Source organism: Drosophila teissieri, chromosome X (assembly GCF_016746235.2).
Source record: "Drosophila teissieri strain GT53w chromosome X, Prin_Dtei_1.1, whole genome shotgun sequence".
Taxonomy (NCBI): domain Eukaryota; kingdom Metazoa; phylum Arthropoda; class Insecta; order Diptera; family Drosophilidae; genus Drosophila; species Drosophila teissieri.
Window position 1 is genome coordinate 10,801,758 of NC_053034.1, and position 17,815 is coordinate 10,819,572.

The 17,815-nt window shown below is 44.0% G+C and overlaps 6 protein-coding genes across 8 annotated transcripts; 4 read left to right on the forward strand and 2 right to left on the reverse strand.

Annotated features, from left to right (window-relative positions):
- Positions 1–1,183: 1,183 nt before the first annotated feature.
- On the reverse strand, positions 1,184–3,912 carry LOC122623594 (probable ATP-dependent RNA helicase DDX10). Its single transcript, XM_043802835.1, has 2 exons — positions 3,447–3,912; positions 1,184–3,372 (listed from the first exon to the last, which is right to left on the reverse strand). The coding sequence occupies exons 1-2, from the start codon at positions 3,831–3,833 to the stop codon at positions 1,276–1,278; spliced, it is 2,484 nt and encodes an 827-aa protein (XP_043658770.1). The 5' UTR covers positions 3,834–3,912; the 3' UTR covers positions 1,184–1,275.
- A 257-nt stretch (positions 3,913–4,169) lies between these two features.
- On the forward strand, positions 4,170–6,719 carry LOC122623962 (nucleolar and coiled-body phosphoprotein 1). 2 transcript variants are annotated; one of them, XM_043803368.1, is made up of 3 exons: positions 4,170–5,092; positions 5,452–5,852; positions 6,118–6,719. In XM_043803368.1, the coding sequence occupies exons 1-3, from the start codon at positions 4,337–4,339 to the stop codon at positions 6,137–6,139; spliced, it is 1,179 nt and encodes a 392-aa protein (XP_043659303.1). In that variant the 5' UTR covers positions 4,170–4,336; the 3' UTR covers positions 6,140–6,719. The 2 variants fall into 2 exon arrangements, with proteins under 2 accessions (XP_043659303.1, XP_043659302.1); XM_043803367.1 differs by having other exon boundaries at positions 5,449–5,852; positions 6,118–6,717.
- A 229-nt stretch (positions 6,720–6,948) lies between these two features.
- LOC122624085 (NADH dehydrogenase [ubiquinone] flavoprotein 2, mitochondrial) lies at positions 6,949–8,136 on the reverse strand. Its single transcript, XM_043803520.1, has 3 exons — positions 7,976–8,136; positions 7,325–7,843; positions 6,949–7,204 (listed from the first exon to the last, which is right to left on the reverse strand). The coding sequence occupies exons 1-3, from the start codon at positions 8,012–8,014 to the stop codon at positions 7,034–7,036; spliced, it is 729 nt and encodes a 242-aa protein (XP_043659455.1). The 5' UTR covers positions 8,015–8,136; the 3' UTR covers positions 6,949–7,033.
- Positions 8,137–8,476: 340 nt separating this feature from the next.
- On the forward strand, positions 8,477–10,633 carry LOC122624523 (eukaryotic translation initiation factor 5B). Of its 2 annotated transcripts, XM_043804130.1 has the most exons (5): positions 8,477–8,618; positions 8,679–8,969; positions 9,031–9,218; positions 9,336–9,629; positions 9,690–10,633. In XM_043804130.1, exons 1-5 carry the CDS (start codon positions 8,501–8,503, stop codon positions 10,449–10,451), a joined length of 1,653 nt encoding a protein of 550 aa, XP_043660065.1. In that variant the 5' UTR covers positions 8,477–8,500; the 3' UTR covers positions 10,452–10,633. The 2 variants fall into 2 exon arrangements, with proteins under 2 accessions (XP_043660065.1, XP_043660064.1); XM_043804129.1 differs by having other exon boundaries at positions 9,336–10,633.
- A 339-nt stretch (positions 10,634–10,972) lies between these two features.
- On the forward strand, positions 10,973–12,187 carry LOC122624437 (coiled-coil domain-containing protein 137). Its single transcript, XM_043803971.1, has 2 exons — positions 10,973–11,106; positions 11,172–12,187. Exons 1-2 carry the CDS (start codon positions 11,024–11,026, stop codon positions 12,085–12,087), a joined length of 999 nt encoding a protein of 332 aa, XP_043659906.1. The 5' UTR covers positions 10,973–11,023; the 3' UTR covers positions 12,088–12,187.
- Positions 12,188–12,557: 370 nt separating this feature from the next.
- On the forward strand, positions 12,558–17,053 carry LOC122623125 (transmembrane protein 41 homolog). Its single transcript, XM_043802087.1, has 4 exons — positions 12,558–13,027; positions 13,210–13,486; positions 14,619–14,747; positions 16,035–17,053. Exons 1-4 carry the CDS (start codon positions 13,006–13,008, stop codon positions 16,543–16,545), a joined length of 939 nt encoding a protein of 312 aa, XP_043658022.1. The 5' UTR covers positions 12,558–13,005; the 3' UTR covers positions 16,546–17,053.
- Positions 17,054–17,815: the final 762 nt, after the last annotated feature.

Genomic DNA, 17,815 nt, shown 5'->3' on the forward strand with positions numbered 1-17,815 from the left:
TCTCTCAAAAACCAAAAGCAAATTGTGTGTGTGTGTGCGTGTGTACCGTCGTATCGAATTAGCGAAAAAACAACAACAAATTATACAATTTCTACTCATGTACGCATATATTTTAACTAAAAGCGAGCAGCAGATTTTCCACAAACGCAATGTCAACAGGCAGAAGGAACGACTAAGAAATGCAAAATCGTAAAAAATTGTAGACAACATACGCCTAAGTGTTATTCCTTGTAATTGAGCATTAATTTTTTATATACAAACCGAAACCTAATTATATATAATTGTGTATCTTGTGTCTGAAACGGACCTCAAACTCAATGGAAGAAAATAACGCGAGATCTGTTGCCAAACAAAAAAAATAAAATAATAATAATAAAAAGAAAAAAGAAGAAATAAGCACTCCAAATGAAATTTACAACAAATAACGAGAGAAAAAGAAAAGAAAAACTTAACCATTATATAGTATAATTTGTATAGATGTGTGTCTATTGCATTATTTGTACACGTACGTATATACGCTAAACTGAAACAAAAACATACAAAAAAAAAAAAACAAAAAACAAGCAAATATGTCTAAACGAAACAAAAAAAAGAAAAAGCAAAACAAATCGAACAAAAAAATTGTAATTGACGTGATGTGTAATGATATTTTTAAAAGCAAATTTTATGCCACACCCATGCCACGCAGCCACGCCCCCTTTTCGAACCGGAAAGGAGAGTACCCCACCCCGTCCCCACCTAAAAACAAACCCTTCCCGCGCAGAATCCAGCGAATCCCCGTCCCGCCCTCCCAGCTCCATCACTCACCTCCACGCTGCGGATTCTGGATGCCGGATACGCCATGTCTGATGGGTGACCACCGCTCTACTGGACTCCATCCGATGGGCTGGTAGCGGTGTGGAGCCACAATCGCCACAACCAAAAGACGAGAGCGAAAACATAATGAAATCAAATCAAACGAAACAAAACAAAAATAATAAATTTGTGGGCATTTTCCAAATATTTGTGAAGCATTTGCCAAGCGACTTTTTACTAGGGGGTGAACGTCCTCATAGATACAAATGTATCTATTTAATTGGGCCTGGGAATAACGAATAATTACACGAGCGCATTTTAAAACTTATTTATAGTTAAAGTTTAGTTTCCTTTCGTTGAGCCCAATTAAAATAACATCGGTATGAAGTTGAAGTATCAATAAAAACAAGCTTCTATTAAACTACACGTTATTTTTACACAGTAATTTGCATTAATTTATTCCAACAGGCGAGCCCCCACTTAGCTGCCCAACAGACTGGCCGCTATGGCCTCCGTGTCCATTAGTGTCATCTTATTCGTCAGCTTGGACTTTTTGTAGGCGGGCTCATCATCGGAGTCGTCTTCGTCGTCGTCAGATTCCTCATCGTCGGATGCATCGCTTGACTCTGATTTGGATTTACTATGCGCGTCTTCATTTCGCTCCGAAGCGTTGGCCTTCGTTTTGTAGACCTTGTCGGGATCCGGCAGCCAGGAGAGGTCCACTGAATGGTCGCTCTCACTGCCAGCATCGTCGGCATTGCCATCGTCCTGCTGCTCCTCTTCCTCGTCGCTGCCCTTGGCCTCCTCCGTCTTCTTGCGCAGCTTCTCCCGTTGCAGTTTGTGCCGCTTCTTGACCAGCTCACGGAACCGCTGCTTGTCGTATTGATCCTCCTCTGTGAGCAGTGCCTTGGACAGCACTAGATTGATGCCTCCATCGTCGTCGTCTTGATTCTCTGTTCTCTGCCTGGCACTCAACGCCTTCATTTGGCTGCGATCATCTGCCATAGTTTCGCCCTCGTCATCGAACTTCAGCTTGGAGTTGACCTGCAGGTTCTTCTTTAGCGCCTTCTTGGCCAGCGAGGCCTTCGTTACCAGCTTCTCGCGCTTGGGCACTACAAGGGGAGCCTCTTCCTCATTCTCTGCGGCTTCGTCTTCGTCCAGTTGAACTGGTTCTCCTTCCACATCGTGATCCTTACGTTTCACCTTGATGAAGTCATCGTCATCACTGTTCTCTTCATCATCATCACCGCCGCCAAAGCTCTGCTGCTTGGTCATCTTGCTGAGCACTGGATTGGCTGCTGTTGGGTTATCACCCTGTTCCTTCTGCTGCTGCTGCAACTTCTGGCGCCACAGGAATTTTTCAAGGAAGGGAACACGCGGCGTAACCGCCAAGCCCAGCGACTGAGCAAATGCATCTAGATCGAGGCTAAACACATTAAACAAGCGCTTGTTGCGCATCAGGAACACGGATTTGATGTAGGAGAGAAAGGCGCGCTGGGCGGTGGCTCTCAGCTCGGGAAATTGGGCCAGAAAGGCCTCGATCTTCACGCGCGGCGAGAAGAGCTTCTTGGGATCGATTTGCACACAACGTATGTCAATATTCAACTGTTCCTTAAGTGCTCCAATCATATACTCCTCCTCGCTGGGTGTCAAAACCAACAGACACTCGCCGCGTGTCTTGTTTCGGGCAGATCGTCCCGCTCGGTGAATGTACTGGGAAACATCCTCCGGGCAGTCCAACTGCACCACCCAATTGACCGCCGGAAAGTCGAGACCGCGCGATGCCACATCAGTGGAGAACATGACGACGTGGCTCTTACGAAGGAAATCCTCGTAGATGGCAATGCGACGATCTTGATGGAGGGTTCCATATAGAGCCAGCAGCGGGCTACCCGGTCGCAGTTTGCAAAATATCTCGTACAGGTACTTGGCCTGCTTGCAACTGGATACGAACACAATGATCTTTTGCTTCAAATGGTTCTTGATGAACGACCACAGCATGGTGATCTTATCCTCGAGGTTCAGCACCACATAGCTCTGCTGCAACAGCTCGGGAACTGCCAAGACAGCGGTGCTCGGAGCGTTCTTTGTGCTCGAGCTGGGTTCTTCCCCTGGCGTCGCTCCTCCGTAGCCAACGTAGACCGGATCCTTCAGATTAAGCCTCGCTAAATCCTGCACCGTATTCGTTTGCGTGGCCGAGAACAGCATCGTTTGACGCACAGGTGGGAAATTTTCTATGATCGAGTTTAGGGCCTTCTGGAAACCCATATCCAAGCAGCGATCGGCTTCATCCAGGACCAACACCTCCATGGTGCTCGTATTGAAGAGCGGATTCTCGTCCATGTGCTGCAGCAACCTGCCGGGTGTGCAAATTAGTATGTTGCACTGGTCCATGCGAGTCCGCTCGAACTTCAGGTTCTTGCCGCCAATGATGAGGCCGGCGGAGAAGTCGTGGTGTTTCCCCACCTTCTTTAGCGTCTCAAATATCTGGTAGGCCAGCTCGCGGGTGGGCGAGATGATGATGGCGCCAACGCCATCGCTGCGCGACCATTTGTTCATGAATAGATGCTCCAGAACCTGCAATAGATGGGCCATTGTATAACTTTCAGCATTCAGCCAACTCTTTTGAAGAAGCGGGGGGACAAACTTACGGGTATGAGAAAGGCCAGTGTCTTGCCACTGCCTGTGACGGCCGCACCCAGCACATCCTTGCCCTGCAGTGCCGGTCCAATGCTGTCCCGCTGCACCTGCGTGGGATGCACGAATTTGGACTCCGTCAGTGCCTTTATGGTCTTCTTGGACAGCGGAAACTGGGCGAACTTCTTGATGGTACTAGCGTCGATCTCCGCGTATTTGGTCTGCAGTTCCTTGATCTCCGCTTCGGTGGCGGCCAGTCGCGACTTGTTGAGCTCCTGGCGCGGACGCTTGTGGATGTTGTCGCCACTTCTCCGGCCACCAGGAGCTCCTTTGCCCTTGCCGGATCCCGGCTTGAAACGCGGACCCGGTTTGCCGGGTCCCTTGGGTTTCTGGCGTTGCATTCCCTCTGTTTATTGGTCGAAAAGCGATCGATTCGAAACGTATTGAAATTCGCACGCGGTTGGTATTAGGGATGACAGAGAAGCCGATTCCTAAATCGATTGATACGTATTTCAAGTCGGATGTATCGATTAATTACTATCACTAATTATGTATTACCGTTTTTTTTAGAATTTTGGAAAAAATATTTGAAATAATATTTTTAATGCATACGATCTCTTGAATTCGTTCATACAATATCAAATATATAATCCCAGAGATTATCTATATACTATTCGAAAAACTGCATATCTCGTCTTCGTGCATTTGCAGTTTTACAGTCTGGTAACACTGCCAAGTGTACAGTCGTCGAAAAACTCTATTAAAAATTTGTTTTGTTGGTACGCGGCAATTTAAGTAACCAATTGTCCACTTGCGTTCCGATCGGAATCGCCATCGTATAGCGATAGTATATAGGAAAGGACGATTCCAGACAACCAAACGCTACCGGATAACCAGGCGCATTATGGCCAAGCTGGGCAAGAAGGTGGCAGAAAGTAAGCGCAGGAACGGAGTTGCCGCCGAGAGCGAAAACGAGGATAAGGATCAGCAGGGGTCCAATGGGAACAGCAGCTCCTCCAATCCCTCAGGCAGATTGTCCAAGAGGCCGGCCAACAAACGCAAGGCTCCACTGACAGTGGCCTCTGGAAGCGAAGACACCGATGACCAGTCCTCCAACTCCAATGTCGCGGATGTAACAGCTCCCAGGAACAAGCGCAAGGTGGGCAGGGGCAGGAAAGCCACCACTTCAGCCGGCAAAAATGGTAAAAAGGTCGCTGTAGCGGATTCAGTGGGCTCTGGAACCGAGGACAGCGATGACCAGTACTCCGACGCCGCGGATGTATCAACTCCCAGGAACAAGCGCAAGGTGGGCACATCCAGAAAAACCACTACTTCGGCCGGCAAAAATGGTAAAAAAGTCGCTGTAGAGGATTCGGAGGACGATGCCAATGATTCGGATGTGGACTTGAGTGTCGACGGCTCGTCAAAGAAGACAGGGATCAAACGCAAGTCACGACGATCAGTGCGCCCGGGAACCGAAGATAGCGATGACCTGCCCTCCACCTCCAAAGCCGCCGCAGACGCATCTAATCCAATCAAGAAGCGCAAGCTGAGCAGGGCTAAGACTTCTTCCGCCAAAAATGGCAAGAAGGCCGCTGAAGAGGATTCGGAGGTCGATGACGATGTGGAGATCGAGGAAGACCAATCACCCCAACCCCAGGTGAGACCTACAATCAAAAAATCAAAGCATACTAGTCCCAATTAGATCTTGAACCTTAGTTCTTTCTGGAAAATTCTGGTTAGCTTCTACAAAACAATGAGACTCAAAACCTTTTAAACAGCTTCGATTGTTTTGCATGTTGAATTAACTATACTATTATTTTAAATCATACGCGTTTATCCCCGTAAAAACATCTATGCTTTAATTACTTTACAATATGAAACTCTGATTAGAAAATGTAGGAATTGGAGTTATTGCTTAGCCAAAAATTCCTCGTACTTTCAGATTCATTAGTTTATAGTCCCTATAAGATAATCTTTTTATTCCAACTTTTTCATCGTCGTTGTTTTTTTCAGAAGGTTGTAGCAAAATCAAAGGCCACGCAAAATGTTAAAAAAACCAAGGCTCGAGGTCGACCGACCGCCGGTGCCAAGAAAGTCGACGCCACAACCGATCCAGAAAAGGAATGGGAAGTGGAAAAAATAATTGATCACGTAGTCACGAAGGAGGGCGACATGTTCAAGATCAGATGGAAAAAGTATGGACCCCAGGATGATTCCTGGGAGCCAAGGAAAAATCTCGCGTGCGACGCATTAATCGAGAAGTTCATGCGGGAACTACTAACCCAGCAGAACGTGGATGTCAAGGAGCTGCGCGAATCGCCCAAGAAGACCGAGCGACTCGTCGATGAATGCTATCCCAGGACAAATCTACACAATCGCATTGAACGCTCCTCGAAGCGGTCAGCCGCCAAAAACCGGTGCGTTTAATATCTCTATATACAAAATGAGGTTAGAATAATGGCACAGCTCTAAAGTAATTCATTTAAATACTTCCTTTCCCCGCCAAAGTTTTTAATTTAGTTCTGTTACTTATCATTGCCATGATTAAATGATTTTCTTATATCTCGTTTGTTTGTATAATTTTACACACTGTGTCTTATTTTCTTCCTTAATTTATTTATAGCTTGATACCCACACTCAACCGTTTTACTCATGTCAATAAACAATTATTCTTACTTTCAGAATCTTTTACGGCGAGGATTGAGAAAGGGCAACGGCCCTGCTCCTTAAAGTTATCGTCAGCGGAGGCGGATCGTGTAGGATTTTAGTACACTTTTACCTTTTTTTTTGTTGGCATAGATTCATAGATTCTAATGACGCGTGTGGACCGGTGTACGTGGAGAGGTGTTCCATGGCGGATCCAGTGGATTTTAACAAACACTTTCCTTATTCGTCATTGGTTTTAAAAAAGCTCGCTGGCGGAGCCATCCACCTCATGTCCATATTTCTGACTATTGGCAGACACCTTCGCAGGCAACACATTACACAATACTAAATTCGGATTTTAGCTCATAAGTAAGGACTGGCGAACGATTGCAGCATAGAGCATATATATATGTAGTATTATATCTGGTTCGGCTGCACTCAACCAGCGTAGAATGTAAGCCTAAGTTTCCGTAGTTTTAATTCTATCCTGAGTAATTGATGTCCCTGTGGGCCAATTGCCGCAGCTGAAAATAGCCTCTTAACTACTCTTCCAATCATCTCAATTCATAATATACGTTCATACCAACATATGCAATAGTACACACCAAGTAATAACATAATAATTAGCAAGGAAACTCTAACGTTTCCACTACAAAATAAAATCATGAAATGTAAAAGATATGAAAAAGCCACTCGCGCTTTTGCCTTTTTAATTGGGGTTCTGGCGATCTTCCACATCTAGTTACTAGTCTACATTTTCGAGTTTCTTTTGGAAGTTATTAATGTATATTTAGGCCTTCAAACTGATAGGTAGAAAAAGAATATCTATTATTAAAAGGGTGCTTTCACAAATAATTCACAAGTTCCTTTATCAATGACCTCTAAGAGTTGCTTAACATTTATTTAACTTTCGTTCGACAATCAGTGATAGGTTCTGCTCCTTGCTCATCCTCTACAGACCGGCCTGCAGACCAAAGCCAGGTCCCTTGGGCTCCTCGCTCAGGGAAGTGGGCTCGCCCTTTGGCTCGCTGGCAAAGCGTCCGTTGCGTGGACCAGGGGGCGATATCTTATCCGCCTTCAGGTCGTTCAGGATGTCCTGCATGTCCTTGGCCGTCAGATCCTCCTGCAAAATAAAGAGCACGTTAGCAAAGTCTGATTGCTCAATCCAAAGTCGTATTCAACATATTAAAATTGAATCTTTGGACAACCAGAGGAAACACATTCAGCAGCAAGAATTGCTTACATAGTAGTCATCGTTGATCGCCACCATTGGCGCATTGACGCAGGCGCCCAAGCACTCGACCTCCGAGATGGTGAACTTCTTGTCCTTGGTGGTGTCGCCGACGCCGATGCCCAGCTGCTTCTTGCAGGTCTCCAGGATGTCGTCCGATCCGCGAAGCCAGCAGGGCGTGGTGGTGCACACCTGGATGTGATACTTGCCAGTGGGCTTGCGCATGAACATCGTATAGAAGGTGGCCACCTCGTACACGCGCATGTTGGGCAGCTGGAGGATCTCAGCCACCTTGTGCATGGCGGAAATTGGCAGCCAGCCGTACTGGCGCTGTGCCAGATCGAGCAGGGGGATCATGGCGCCGCGCTTGTGCCCCTCCGGATAGATGCTGAGTATGGCCTCCACGCGCTTCTTGTTCTCCGCCGTGAACTCAAACGGGATGTTCGGATTATCCTCCGGTGTGTCGCGATGGACGAACAGATTGTCGCTGGCCCGGGCACTGCTGGTGGCAATGGCCCGAATGTTGGCGCGCTGCAAATAAGAACACATATCCTTAATGTTATTGTTTTCCTGTCGCGAATTATATAACCCAGGGAGGAACAGGTTGGCTCCCCCGGGTGCCACCGCAAATTACTGGCTAGTTTGGATGGCTGTGCTACTCACCACGGCGGCCAGCGTCTTGGAGGCACAGTTTGTCAGCATTCTGGCGTTTCCAAAATAATGAAAAGGCTGAAAATTTGCTCTTATGTTATGTGAAGTCCGTCGGCTGCTGTCAGTTTTTTTTTAACAAGCACCGCTTACAGCTGATTTTCGGCGGAGCGTTTTTCAACACTGGCGTGTGTCGTCAGAGATGAGCAAATCTGTACATATCTTGTACAACAATTTTATTCATTAATCACACTATTAATGATTATAGTCACTTAGAATTTGACAAATTAAAAATGTATGCATTTTATACTTACTTAACAGAGTTTAAATACAGATTTCCCTTCGTAATTATGAAATTAATACTGATTAATACTCAAAGTTTTGTGCAACTGTAAGCGATGTATATTGCCGTTATTCCGATGTTCATATCTATGAATCATTTCAACACTGGCTGTTGTTCGTTACCGTTCAATTTTCGATTAACTGTTAAACGCGCAAACTTGAAAGTTTATCGAGGTGACAACGTTCGACGGACTGAAAATGGAAAAATATCCGCTTGTCAAAGAGTTTTTGGGGCTAACTTGTTCAAATGATGCTCGAATGTCGCAGCTCGAGAAGGAGCTCAAGAAGAGAAGGGAATTGGACGCCGAAGAGCAGCGTGAGTGGGCTTTAATCGCGAATCTCTAAGGGATTTCCTACATGTTCCTGCTTGTTGCAGTCATAGAGCCGCGCTTGGATCAGGAGCTTTTTGAATTGATGGTGATCGAACAGTGCGCCTCGCAAGTGAAGGATAACGATGTCCAAATGACAAAGGCCAACACCATAACGCAAGACTGTATGTTCCAGATCCTGCAAATTGAGGATCTGCTCGAAATGGCCAGTGTTCAGGACATCCTCTACCACACGGTGCATCGCAAGGAGCAAGAGGTCCTGCGCCAAATGAAGCTGGATGATGATTCGGCTGAGCAAGAGGATGAGCAGAACTCCATCCTCGAATCGCGCAGTATCGGTAAGATTCTGTGAAACAATACATTTTAAATTTTTATTATTTGATTGATTCTCAATTTCAGTCCAGGAATTCCGCGAAGCACAAGCCTCAGAAAAAGAGGCCGAAAACGAGCTAGCCTCGGTGGAAAAAGAACTGGACCAGTCGGATCGCGAGTGGACACTTACACAGAGAATTATGACGGACAATCGTAACAGGAAGATAGTCAGCATTTTACAGATGAGCAAGCTGATCAACGAATTGGAGGAACAGGTAAGTAAGAGTTATGAGATACACATTCCAATTACACCACTTTTAAAATAGTTTTTAATCCGATATCAATCTGTTATAATATACAGCTTTAAGTGAATAACTTTTTTAATTTTTTAGTTGAAAGAAATTAATTCGATTAAGACGGATGCCACTGAAGGGCATATCGACATACATGAAGATCATCAGCCAAAGATCGCTAGTCCTCCTGACACCACTTCACCACTTCAGTCCGCTTCGGAATTCCTAAACAACTTTCTCTGTGCGTATATCACCACAGAAGACAATGAAGTCAGAACGAGCGTGAAAAGTAAGAAGGACAAAACTAAGAAGTTGTCGACACCGCTGCGATCCATTTTGGTCAATCGCAAGGACGACGAACATGTTGCCAACTCCAACTCGCCAACAAAGCAAGTGCGTTTTTCTTCTCATCTAGAGATAAACCATATTAAAAAGAATAAATCTGAGCACCAGGATTGGCTTTCTTTTTCTGGAGAGACAGAAGAGGACGATGAAGAAGGAGAGATCACAGAAGAAGATTCCGAGGAAGTATCAGAGGAAGAATCAGCGGAATTATCTGGAGACGAGCTAGAGGAAGCTTCCGAAGAGGAATTAGATGACGAAATGGAGCTAGAAGATGAAGAATATGAGGAGGAAGTTAAAATAGAAAAGTCAGAAATGGTTTTGGAGCCAGAAGAGGGCGAATATGATGAGAAATCTGGATCAGAAATGGAGGAATCCCTATCGGACGACAAAGAATCAGGAGGGGAGGCATCAGGAGAGGAGGAGTCGGATGATGGGGGCAAACAAGTGAAAAGCGACGAAGTACCAAAGGCGGACGAGGAGAAATCGAATAAAATTTCTGATAAACCCGAAATTTTAAGAGTCGATATACTCTCACCCATTAGAGACATATCTTCCTGGATCAGCGACGATATACCCACCACATCCACAGGCACTGTCAACCGCTTTACTGCAAGCCAGTTGAGGAACTATGGCATTAATTTTGACGAAAAGGAGGCACCGCCCAACAAGCGACTCAAACTGGAGGAGGACGAGTTCCCAATGGCCCAACCTATGCCGGATTTTTACAAGCAGCCGTCGTCCACATACAACAACTTTGATGATCAATCACTACAATTCAACTCTCCCCATACCAATTTTGACGATGAATTTCTGCTGAGCTTCAGTGATGATAATGATGCTACACATGCTGGCTCGTCATTTAAACTGTAAACGTATTTCGATCAAAAATTAATGTGTGTTCTCGATAAGAACGGACAATTAATTTACATCCAGCTATTAAATCATTGTTATTTTTCGGCATCAGAAAAAATGTCATGTCCAGCTAAAGTTATTTTAGCTTTATAATGAAAATTCATTTCACACTTTAAATCATATATACAAAAACCGGGAGTTCCAAATGACCGTAGTTCCATTTTGTTATTGTTCTTAATATAATAATATTAAGACAGAAATACATGAATTTCAATTTTTAATTTTACTGCAAACAGTAATATTTTTCCCATTCTAACAACGAAGTTTTATCTGAAAATGTATTAACTATTATTTAAGGAATAGAGTGTACTCGGTGTAATACATGTTATAAAATAAATAGGATTAGAAAACCATTTAAATATTTCAATTGTAATTCTTGGCGCTAATGGTTTGAGTCCAAGCTAAAGGTAATTTGGTATATTTATGGTTTGTTTTGGTATTTGCCAGCATGCATTTCGTTTAGTATATTTACCCATGCGGTCAATAGCACGAGTTTGTTTTATAAAAATTAAACAAAAAACGTAGACAGAATGGCTCGGAAACGAAAGATTCCCGTGCGCAAGCACCACGGCGTCCGGGATCCCCTCAAGCAGCTGGAACAGAAGGAGAAAAAGTACGTACACAGCGGGAAGTCTGAAACACCAGCTAAACTAATGTCTGCACCATTTCACATTGCAGGCTTTCCAAAGTAACAAACAATCCGCCCGTGAAAAAGGATGAGCAGCAGGTGTCCTTCAAGTTCCGCCAGTTTCAGCAGCTGGCCAACGCCACCAAATCGGGCAAGAAGCTTAGATTGGGCGAAATCGGACGGGAGGATAAGCCGAAATCCTCTCCAGGATCCAAACCTGGCAGTAGTTCCTCCTCAAAGGAAGTGAAGAACATCAAACAGTTTGCCAACGAAACGGACGAGGATTATCTGCAGCGAGTGAATCGCATGACCAACGCATCCGTACGGGAAGCCCACTACGAGGCCAAGTATGGTGTGAACGTGATAAGAAACCCCAAAACCGGGGAGATTACGGTCCAAAAGAGGCCCAAAAACGAGATTGACGAGCTCCTCAAGCAGAAGCAAAAGGAGCAACGGCTGGCGGGCAAAAGGGGACGCAAAAAGGTTCAAGTCGTACACAAGCCCATGGATGCGAAAACCAGTCGCGAACTGGTCAAGAGGGCCTACAAGGAGGCCCAGCAAGAGGTTGATACCGAGGAGAAGCAGAATGCCGGGCCAACGGAATTCAAACAGGATGTTGTGGCATTCGGTGAGATCGTCCATGCTCCGCCTTCCCTCAAAATCCTGCCACGCAAGGCAGAGAAAAGTGAAACAGTGCCGCGTCCAGGCCGCAAAGCCAATCTCCTTCTCAAATCCATGCTGGATCCCAACAAGATCCAGTCAAATCGGGGCCAGGAGGACGAGGACAGCAGTCGATTAAAGCTGGCTGCCCAATCCAAGAGCGCCTTCAAAGCACCCACCAAGGCCCAGATGAAGGGCAAGCGGAAGGATTTGCCCTTGGCCACGAGGTCCATGCTCGAAACCGAGCGCAGCAAAATGGTTCAACTATACCGTCAGCTCAAAAACAAGACGACGGCGGATTCCTGACAGATTCCAGACTAGACACCAATGTCCTTTTTTTTTTAAACATTAAAACAACTAAACTTAATCACTTAAGTTACGCGTATGCATTTGTTACCTACTGAAGTGCAGGCGTAGTTTCATTATAGAATGTTAAATATATTGATAAGATTTTTAGTAAATATGTTTCCATAAAAAAAATGTATTTTTAACTGCGTTTTCTAGATGGGGTAATATAAAAAATAGACTTTTGGCATCAAAAGATGCCACGATTACGTTGACATTTATAGATCACAAAGAATTAATTTGCTTTTTTATTTTGACATAATATTTATTATAATAAAGATAACATTAAATAATATAATACACTTAGTTTAAAGAAACGAAAAAGGAGCGCAAACTATTCGAGTGTGACCAGATTAGATTTCTGCTCACAGTGATTTTTTGGTATATGTACGGTAGCTGTGTACAATTCAACTTGTCCTTATTCAACACTGAGCTTTCGGTCACACTGGTCGCGACGGAAATTTATGAAATTAATTTAATTTAGTTAAATTAATTTTGCAGCGTGAGCGTCCGGCGCAGAAGTCGGCCAAAGTGATAAAGAACAGAAACAAAAATAAAAAATAAACTCTGAAAGCCCAGTAGCCAACGACAATTAGTGTTGTCAACACATTGTTAGCCAACTTCCTATTTTTTTTTTATATTGATTAAATTCATTGTGTGTAGACACACGCACAGACACACACATACGCACAGGCACGCGGATAGAGAGGAAAACAACAACAAATTGTGACTGGCGCGCAAATACACACACACAAATAACATTAACAATTGATAAATTGCTTAAACGCTAAATGAGTCAATAGTGAATTAAAATCGGCTATAGAAGGCTTCTGATTTTTTTCTTCAATTCGGGCTTACGTACATCGTGTCAAAGCCGCAATGTCTTGCTGCACTGGTTTGGGTGAGTGTGATGTTTTTGTTGTTTTTGCTTATCAGCTGAGCGAAGGAACGGTGATTAACCCGCAGCTAGTGCGCAGCCCGTAAGGCCAAAAACGCCAATTAACCCTTACTCAGTGCATTCGGTTCACGTGCACCCCATTTGCATTCAAATGCGCTACATCTGCATGTCTCTCCGTTTTTTAGCCATGTCCGCCGACGAGGGGATTACGATGCGCAATGGCAGGACCAAGGCGCTGCAGGAACACTCCCCGGATCAGGTGGCTACGTCGTTATTGCCACAGGTGCCGCCACAGGAGCAGCAAGATCTTAATCCGCAACAACAGGCCACTCCGCAAAAGCAGGCCATGTCCGCCGACGAGAAGAAGGCCACCAAGAAGTCCCTGGTCATCGTAGCGGGCATTTTTGTGGCCAGCTTGGTCACCATGTGCTATGTGTACGCCATATTCCCCGAGCTCAACGCGTAAGTGGGTCTTTCTGGGGTTAAAGCGCCTGCAATGATGTGTCCCCATCGCATTCGTGCACCTGTAAGGTGTTAAGTGGCCTCCATGTGTGTGTGTCTATGTGTGCATGTGTGTCTGCTTGTCTCGCTTGATTTGCGAGCAGAGATGTCGGCCAAAGATCCGCTTAAAATAGCTAGACCACATCCAACTATGATTAGATATGCCAGGTAGTCATTTATCCAATGCTAGGTAGTTCCATTGCGCTTCTAAAAGTATCTTGTACTTTTAAATATCATAAATATTGAAGTTTTTGGGTCCCTACGCAAATGTCACGCTTTGCATAAGCAAACTTTTCTGCACACGTTTAGTGTTATCTTTAAAGTTTACCTAAAGCTGATTGTTGATTGAAAATCTGGTTCTGTGAGGGACTAAAATTAAAAGCACTCATTTTGTTTAAAGTTCAAGACGTTTGTGTACATACATACGTACATATATTACTAACAATCTGAATTCAATGGAATTTGATTTGCATGGAATCAGCAAGTCAGCGAATAATCTCTTTGTTTTTTTCTGTCAAATTTGTTCAGCGAACGTAAGGTGTTCAAAACTAAAAGTGCGGATCACTCTAATCTTTTTTTAAGTCGCTTGCCAGACTCATTACTCGTATTGATAAAGTTGTGAAAATTTACTTATCTATTTTGTTGTTTTTTTGTGCTTGTTCCTTTTTTACCGCATTGGCATACAGTGATTATAAAGTAATTGAAGTAGCAACAAAATTGTGATGCCTTTTACGACATTATAAAAACACTTATCTCTGTATCGTAAGTTTGCTTCCATTCAAGAGGCATTTTTTGGGGCAGTAAAGATAGGAATTTTGTACAAAAAGCTGTTAAAGCAGGTTATTTAAACAAATAGTAAGTCCCCTGGTAACTAAGCTGATGTAAATTTAGAAACATTTACATTAAACTCCAGTGAATAGCCAGATTTGACTGGAAAATATCTGAAGTTACAGAGCTATCTGGCGAGAGGTTTTACTCGCACATACACACACACACACGCATTGAGTCACGCCACCGATATGGTATATATATATATATTTATATATGTATATACAAATACTGTGTTTACACCTCGTCTCGGTTCTTTTCGCAGGTCGGAGAAACAACACTTGAAAATTCCGCGTGATATCCAAGATGCTAAGATGCTGGCCAAGGTCCTTGATCGCTACAAGGACATGTACTACTTTGAAGTAATGTTCGGCGTGGTGGTCGCCTATGTATTGTATCCTTTTACGAAATCTCAACAAGCCATAGCCCTTATAGCGGCATCAAAAGTCGGTCACACCGACTGACTGATTAGATAGTGAAAGAGTTCTATTGCCCGTCGGTGACCTTGACCCGATTACCCAAAATGAAGACCCCGCACCACAAACTATTCACGGTCAGTCGTGTGTGATTGTGTGTATTTCCACAATTTCCTTAATTAATTCACGATCACCGTTTGAAGCGCATAGTGTGCATATTAATTACGTGGGCAGCACGGCGAAGTGCGAGCGAGATAGCTGTAGGAAGCAGAGCTACGGCTGAGGTTGCCTTCCCGCTCTCACTTACTACTTGCACTCTCTAGGGTGGACCCTGTTCATATTGTTACTGGCATGCGAAGCTACAAAGAAATTAAATCCACAATTATCAAAACTGGTGGCTCACTGTGCGTATGAGTAATGAAATAACGTATACGCTATGTGAACTGTTTTATATAATATTTGATAATTTGATAATATTTGAAAACGATTGGTTTTATCAATGGAATAGGGTCCACCCCAGTGCACGCAGCATGTGCTGCCTAAAAATCGACTTTGCTCGTTTGTTTATGACGCATTCTCTGTGTTTGTTGCTGTTTTCGTCGCAGAAATCAGCTGAGCTGGACATTATTTTGTTGTCGTCAGTGTTTTGATTCGTGTATTTTGTTTATTGCTCCTCTTCTTGCCCATTCAAGTGCGTTTTCAGCCCCCAGTCAAGGCAGGGGAATAAACAAATGAAAAAGAGGCAATGAGCAAATTTAAAAGCAAAAGCTAAAGCTAAAGCACATACGTAACTTCATGGCCTTGCGCGCCAGTGTGTGTGTGAGCATTTTTTATTGGCCCGTGCATTTGTTATCGGGCATTTGGTGAATACGTGGTCCGATGCCAGATGAACCGGGTGCGCGGGATTCTCGGACGATGGGGGTGTCATTGTCAACTCTGTGCGTCTATAAATACCCGCCCACAGGCAGTCGAGCACGCGTCCAACTAGTCGTACGATCTGGCTTAAATCCCAGGCACAGTGCTTCCACGAAACACGGCATTTGGCTAGCAAATGTGACATGACATGTTTTTTACCAGAAAAAGAAAAACTCTGAGTACTCTCAATCACTTAAAACTTTTGTAGTAGTTTAGCTATTTTTGTTATATGCAGATTTATAAAGCAATACGTCGAATTAAGTTGCCACTGCATTGCAAAGTGCAGCTAAAACATTCAGATGAAACCGCCTACAACTGGTTACCTTGACCCAATTGAAATCCATTTATAGCCTGCAAACATTCGCCATTCCCGGATCGCTGTTTCTGTCGATTCTGCTGGGATTCCTGTACAAGTTCCCCATCGCCCTGTTCCTGATCTGTTTCTGTTCGGCGCTGGGCGCCACGCTATGCTACACACTTTCCAATCTGGTTGGACGCCGCCTCATCCGTCACTTCTGGCCAAAGAAGACCAGCGAGTGGTCGAAGCACGTCGAGGAGTACCGCGACAGTTTGTTCAACTATATGCTATTCCTGCGCATGACACCGATCCTGCCCAATTGGTTCATCAATTTGGCATCGCCCGTCATCGGTGTGCCGCTGCACATCTTCGCATTGGGCACCTTCTGCGGCGTGGCACCGCCCTCGGTTATTGCCATTCAGGCGGGCAAGACGCTCCAGAAGATGACCAGCTCGAGCGAGGCCTTCTCCTGGACCTCGATGGGCATCCTGATGGCCTGCGCCTGTGCATCCTTGCTGCCCGGCCTACTCAAGAACAAGTTCAAGCACAAGAAGGAGGCGTAAGCTGGCCGGAGCAACTGTCCGAAATATATTTATATGTATGCTATTCCCCAAACTGAAACCAAAACAAACCGAAAAAAAATCATTAATTGTAATTTATACACTACGACAGAAACAAGAAACACAAAAACCGCGTTTTTTTTTTAAATGTAATTGAACGCGGCAAAGGAAAAATGAAAAGCCCGCCACAGAGAAAATTTCGGTATGCCACATTGGGTCTCGATCCACTATGTTTAAGACAACTACAAAATATCTGTGTTTATCCTATTATAAAAATGATAAATTTTTTTCTAAAACCTATTCTTACCAAACAAACTTTTGCATCATATATTTCCATCAATCGTTTTTAAGTTAGTGAATTTTTGTTTAGTGCTATTGCAGTATTTACTAGAAAAGTTCTCCTCTAAGTGAATCAAGTTAGCAGAAATCCATTGAATATTACGCAGCGTATGTAAGTTAAAAGATGAGAAAAGTATGTATGTGTCTGCAAGTAAATGTTAAAAACAACAAATTATTATGTCTTTCATTTGGGTGATATCTGGCATAACTACTTATCATAATATAAGATTGAATTCAAATATACGTTGTAAATATAGTGAAATTTAAGCTTATAGAACTCAGTGCTTAAAGCTATGCGTTTTCTGTAAGCTTTTGATATGTTTGGCGGTGAGTTTGAATTTACTTGGCAAAAACTTTGGCCTTCCACCTTCTCACCCATCTGAACTGTTCATTTATATTGGCCAAAAGTTTGGTTTCCCTTGTCGCCTATTCTTTGTTATGGTTTTAATTAGCCTTTATTATTCTTGGGGCTGCTGCTCGATTTTTCTTGGCCGCCTTCTTGTTATTCTTGCGGTTTTTGGCCGCCATTTGATTTGTGTGCTCAATTAGTTAGGCAAACTTTTTTAAAAGGATTAACTGCGAAGATCCGTTTTGCAAGAATATTTTTAATTTACTTCTGCTGAGACTTTGTGTGGCTCCACGAGATTTTTTACCAACAGTCTGCCAGCTTGTGGTTATAATACTTGGTGCACGCAGAGTAAAAGGGTATACTAGACTCACTGCACATTATGTAACAGGTGAAATAGTAGTGATCCTGAAACTAAAAGAGCTGCAAACGAACTCCCCATTTGATGTTTGCTCATTCCCGCTCGCTGTGCCATTAGCTGAGTAATTGGTATCCAATAGTCGAGTCACTTGACTAAAGCTCCCTTGCTTTTGCTGAGAAGGCCATCAGCCAGACGGTGCTACAGGTGTCCCCACAGCCATAGGAATT